The 5,279-nt window shown below is 40.6% G+C and overlaps 1 protein-coding gene across 1 annotated transcript in view; it reads left to right on the plus strand.

The window, feature by feature from the left end:
- Window positions 1–1,660: 1,660 nt before the first annotated feature.
- The window catches only part of LEKR1 (leucine, glutamate and lysine rich 1), a 120,077-nt gene continuing 116,458 nt past the window's right edge, over window positions 1,661–5,279 (plus strand). The window contains exons 1-2 of the mRNA XM_014546239.1: window positions 1,661–2,900; window positions 4,207–4,326. Coding sequence (XP_014401725.1) covers window positions 4,306–4,326 — 21 coding nt within the window. The 5' untranslated portion in view covers window positions 1,661–2,900; window positions 4,207–4,305. The remainder of the gene's footprint in view (window positions 2,901–4,206; window positions 4,327–5,279) is intronic.

The raw sequence follows: 5,279 nt of genomic DNA on the forward strand, positions 1-5,279 counted from the left end.
GCGGGAGGCGCAGGTGCTGGAGGGCGGCGCCGGTTTCCACTTTTACCGGCCGGCGGGGCGGGGAGTCACGCTATATTTCTGGGACGGGGAGTGAGTTCCCGGGGAGGACACAGCGTCTCCTTGTTATCGGAGCGTGGGTAACACTCGGTCATAAAACCCGCTCAGGCAGGATGTGTGAAACGCTCGGGGAGCAGAGCTGCTCGGTCAGTGAGCAGCCAGGCCAGGGAGGCGTTCCAAGGCCAGCTTTACGCGTGCAGGGCGCGCAGGTGCGGCTGGCGTGGCAAGCTCGCACGGAAGGGAACCGGAGCGCAGGCTGCCGGCTTCGGGGCACGCAAGTTTTGTCTCCTCTGCACGAAGCTTATTAATAACAGGCATGGTTCCGTGCATGCTGTCATGCCTCCTAGAAGCGTACTTCCCAGTGTGTTTTATTTTAAAATCAGAGGTGCCTCAGTTCTCTGGCACAGGAACTGGTGAGGACCTCCCTTAAACGGCGACTCCAGAGTCCCACGGGCATTTAAAAAAAAGAAAGAAAAAGTTACAGATGTTATGTATAAAGTGTCAGAATCTAAGTCCCTTCACAAGATCCCATAAACAAAATGTGTACTTTGCTCAGGCATATTATTTATATAATTCCAGTGTTTGGAGATTTGTTGACAAGTTTGGAGGGCAAGACAAAAATATGAACACCAAGACAGATTCATCATACAAACCACTCCAGGCAACTGAAAGCTCGAAATATTCCACATTAGCTTATTTCCTATTTAAACTTTGATTTGGTGGATCTATGCTCTTATTTCCCTATTATTACCCGTAAGCCTATAATGCCTAGCTACACACACACACACACACACACACACACAGGCACAATTTATTACATAAGTAACACACCATTATTGAAGAGGGGGATTCTCTGGGGTTAGGATACCTAGTATCCACTGTAAAATACACATGTTCGCCTCCCGGTTTGTGTGGAAAGAGAGAGCAAAATTCACTGTGTAATTGTAACATGTTTTCCCGGCTAACTCTGATGCTCACTTAAGTTTATGTAGGAATGTTTGTCGGTCTAGCACTTCTTTCCTTCTGGAACAGAACTGTCCCTCTTCTTCAGACTCTGCCCCTATTTTTCTAGACATGTAATTAGGAAGGGAGGCGTCGTCATGTGTGGCCTGGCCTCCCTGGTTCCCACAGTTGGTCAGGAGGCATGTACCTGCCTCCTTCTGGCTTCGGGGATTTGGTCAAGGAGCTGATGTGTTACCCAAGAGGTGCCAGCCATTTCCCGACATCCTTCTAACTGTAGGTTGGGAGTGAACAGAAGCCTCCTCTCTTTCTCTTGGTGACAAAACTGGACTGTCGGCCACCACTGACCTGCCATGTGCAGAGACTGTAGAGGAGACCAACTTTCATAGAGCGATAGACTCAAAGGGCTGAGAGTCTCTGTGGCTTTTTAGAGTTCCAGAATTCTTATGTGACGTTCTCAAGGCAGTCCCGTTTCCTGCTTCCTGGAAGCTGGGTTATTCAGCATTTCTGTTGATTCTGTGAGGTACTCTGGTGTCCTAATAAAATATACATTGATAGAAATAATGAACAAAATATATATTTATAACGCTATTTGGAATACACTTTACAATTATGTTCTTTTTAACTTGCTTTTTTTCCACAGAAAAATCTACTTGGGACATTCATCATCATTTTTAATAGCTGCACGTCTTGTTGTTTGATAAACCAATTTGTTTTACATTTTGGTATTTTCAGTTTTTAAACATTATAAACAAGGCTGTGATGAACACTAAGAAGAAAGAACTTTTCCAGAAGCTTCCAGCAACCTTCTCTTGGAGCTGGTTTGGTCAGAATCGGGTCATAAGCCCATTCCATTTAAATCACCAGTAAAGGGCCAGGGCAGGGGGTTTGACTAATCTGAGTTCATTTCTGGAGTTGGGCTAATTTACATGTGCTTATAGGGTAGAGAGTGGGAATTTTGCTCAATCATCATATTCTTAGGGCCAAAAATAATTCAGTACACAAGTCCTTCCTGTACAGATGACAATACATATGAACTCTTAGAGAGAAATGCTGTTTAAACATTTTGACCTTCCTTTTAGTAGGTACTCAAGCTTACACTGCATACAGAATGGATTCAAGAATATAGAGTATAAACCAAAAAATAGTATTTTGTAGTCAGAGCCCATCCAGACCAGTTACTTGGATTTCAAAATACACAAAGTAGCTTTATACAGAGATCCAAAACTTTAAATGTCCATGAACAGTTACAAAAACACACCAGTGCTAGGAAAGAAAACCCAATCTACATCTTGGTGGGAAACGTGTGTTGGGGTAAGTACAACAAAGCAAGTGGTTACTTGTAGTTGACCCCTTTTTTTTGAAAACTGGAAGCTGTGTTTGAAAAGACACGAAGAAAGTAAGTCTAAGACAACATTAAGTTTCCAGAATTAAACACATTTTGGGTATTTACATATGTTACCAATCCACAGTAGGCTGATGCCCTGTGGGTACTGGCTGGCTGGCAGAGTCCACTAAATACAAATACACGAGGCCCATGTGCTTCTGCTTACTCTCACATTCAGTCCAAGTCCACTTCAGTGCTCATGGGTTGGGCCATGCATTTGGCCACTTCTATCTTTTGGGCGAAAATAAGCAGTAAGTAGGATCTGACTGAGTTATGTTTGGGAGTATTCTCAATAAGTAAGACATGTATGAAGTACCTGGCAGATAGAATGAGCCCAATAAATGTTAGCTTTTTAAAAATTTTGTACTTGCTTTGGATGGAACCCAGAAGTAGCAATGGAAGCTGTGATTGCCACCCTGGAAGGCCTGCTTACAACCATTTTATTCGAACTTTTGAGGGGATAGCACTCTGTTCTGGCTCACGGGATAAAAATAAGGTGAGCTAACTGTAGTTTTGCTATGCTCCCTTTGTACAATTCTGGGCTCATTTTGAAATTAGCAATCTTGGGTAGATTTCCTAGTATTTTTATCAGACTTGCAGATAAAGTACCTATTCTCTCACATGATTTTCATCAGGGAAGGGGGAGAGGAGAGGAGGAAGTATACTATGAATTAAAATGAATGGGATGAATGACAATGCCCTGCGGGATAAATATCCTAGGTAAATTCATAACAGAAACAAAAGTACAGACACTGTATTTACATTTTAATATTAAAACACAAAGGTCTGTAGACCACGTGGAAAGCCCTAGTTTAGTCATTTTATAGACTTTGTTCCCCAAACTAGGGGACATTTTTTTCAGGGGTCATTGACCCACACGGGAAAATAATAAAGGGTCACAGAAGAGGTTAAATGTAACTTGGTTCTCCCTGGATTATTTTTAAAGATATGGTAAAAAGTGAAACTGCTGCCCTAACCGGTTTGGGTCAGTGGATAGAGCATCGGCCTGTGGACTGAAGGGTCCCAGGTTCGATTCTGGTCAAGGGCATGTACCTTGGTTGAAGGCACATCCCCAGTTGGGGGTGTACAGGAGGCAGCTGATCGATGATTCTCTCTCATCGCTGTTTCTAACTCTCTATCCTTCTCCCTTCCTCTCTGTAAAAAAAAATCAATAAAATATATTTTTTTAAAAAAGTGAAACTGCTGATTTAAAATTTAAGAACAGGATAATAAAAAAATTGAAGAATAGGATAAAACAAAACTTTATTCAATATATCCAATGATGGAAATATTTTAAACTCTACTTCAGTCAATATGGCCAATAGCTGATCGATATTCTCTCTCATCGCTGTTTCTAACTCTCTATCCTTCTCCCTTCCTCTCTGTAAAAAAAAATCAATAAAATATATTTTTTTAAAAAAGTGAAACTGCTGATTTAAAATTTAAGAACAGGATAATAAAAAAATTGAAGAATAGGATAAAACAAAACTTTATTCAATATATCCAATGATGGAAATATTTTAAACTCTACTTCAGTCAATATGGCCAATAATGTGGTGAGAGAAAGAAGTGGAAAGAGAAAAAGGATAGGGAAAGAAACCTTGACAGAGGGAGAAACTGACACCAACCGAGAGCCAAGAAAAACACACACGAACACTGGGGAGAAACTTATTGGATTACTTTTTAATAAGCCTATTTTGTAACACTCTGTCACACTCTTCATCATGTTGTGATCTTTTAACTGCTATTCTTTAACAAAAGCTATTCACAATTTATCAACTTTATCCTTGAAATTCTTATAGTGCTTACCCAGTTCAACAGAACTTTCTTTGATGATGAAAAGTTCTAAATATATGTGCTGTCTTTCACAGTAGCAACTTATAATTACTGAAGATTGAAATATGGCTACTGCAAAAAGGAATGTAAGTTTTTATTGTACTTCATTTAAATTAAATAATCACGTGGCTATCTTAATGGACAGTGCTGGTCTAAGGGACATTTACAAGGGAAGGAAAATTGGTCTCAAGGCCAATAAGCAGGCTGTACTTGACCACTTCACTGGCTGTCCTCTGCCTTCCTAATTCTTTGTCCAGTCCTCTGTGCTTCTCTCCCCCAGATGAAGAAAGATGCTTTGAGTATAAAGATGTTCTCTTTCTGTATAAACAGAAAGTTGCTGGTAGGCATTGGGGCAAAAATAACAGGTTAAAGTGTACAGGGTACATACATCTATTTCCAAGAGTTTTAATTTTTTTTCCTTTTCATATCTTTATTGTTGATAGTATTACGTTATTTCCAAGACTTTTAGTGCTTTGAGGAACAAGGGTTTTAGAAGTGTTCAGGACGTCATGCTGTCATTTTCATTAATAATAGTATCAATCAGCAGTCTGACTCCTGTTCCAGCAATGTTCTGCAACATTTGATCATTTTTCTCAATCTACTTTCTAATGAATTTTCTTTGTATTCATTCAACCTTACTTCATTCAGTAGTGACAAGCCTCCCTCCCTTCGAGCAAGTAGTGGATATTTTGTTTCTTAGAAGAGATGCATTTTGGACCTCATATAATCTTCAAAACAGGAGAGATCTGGACATGAATGAGTCAACTGCAAATCATACCAATGTCTGCCCCTGTCTGGGTTAGTCAGTCCCCGAGCTTCACCCCATCCTGGTAGGTAGTGCCCGTCGCATAGTGGGCTGTCAACAAATACCTGCTTTATGAATGAAGGAAAGAAAGTCAGACACGTGTGTGGGTGGGCAGTCTTTTAAAAAGAAATAAGTTGTGGACCAGGGGGTCTCAAGATACCTTTAAAAGAATGTCTTTATTGTTGAAAGTATTACAGATGTCCCTCCCTCTGTTTCCCCATCGACTCCCTCCAT

Source organism: Myotis brandtii, unplaced genomic scaffold (genome assembly GCF_000412655.1).
Source record: "Myotis brandtii unplaced genomic scaffold, ASM41265v1 scaffold436, whole genome shotgun sequence".
Classification (NCBI taxonomy): Eukaryota; Metazoa; Chordata; class Mammalia; order Chiroptera; family Vespertilionidae; genus Myotis; species Myotis brandtii.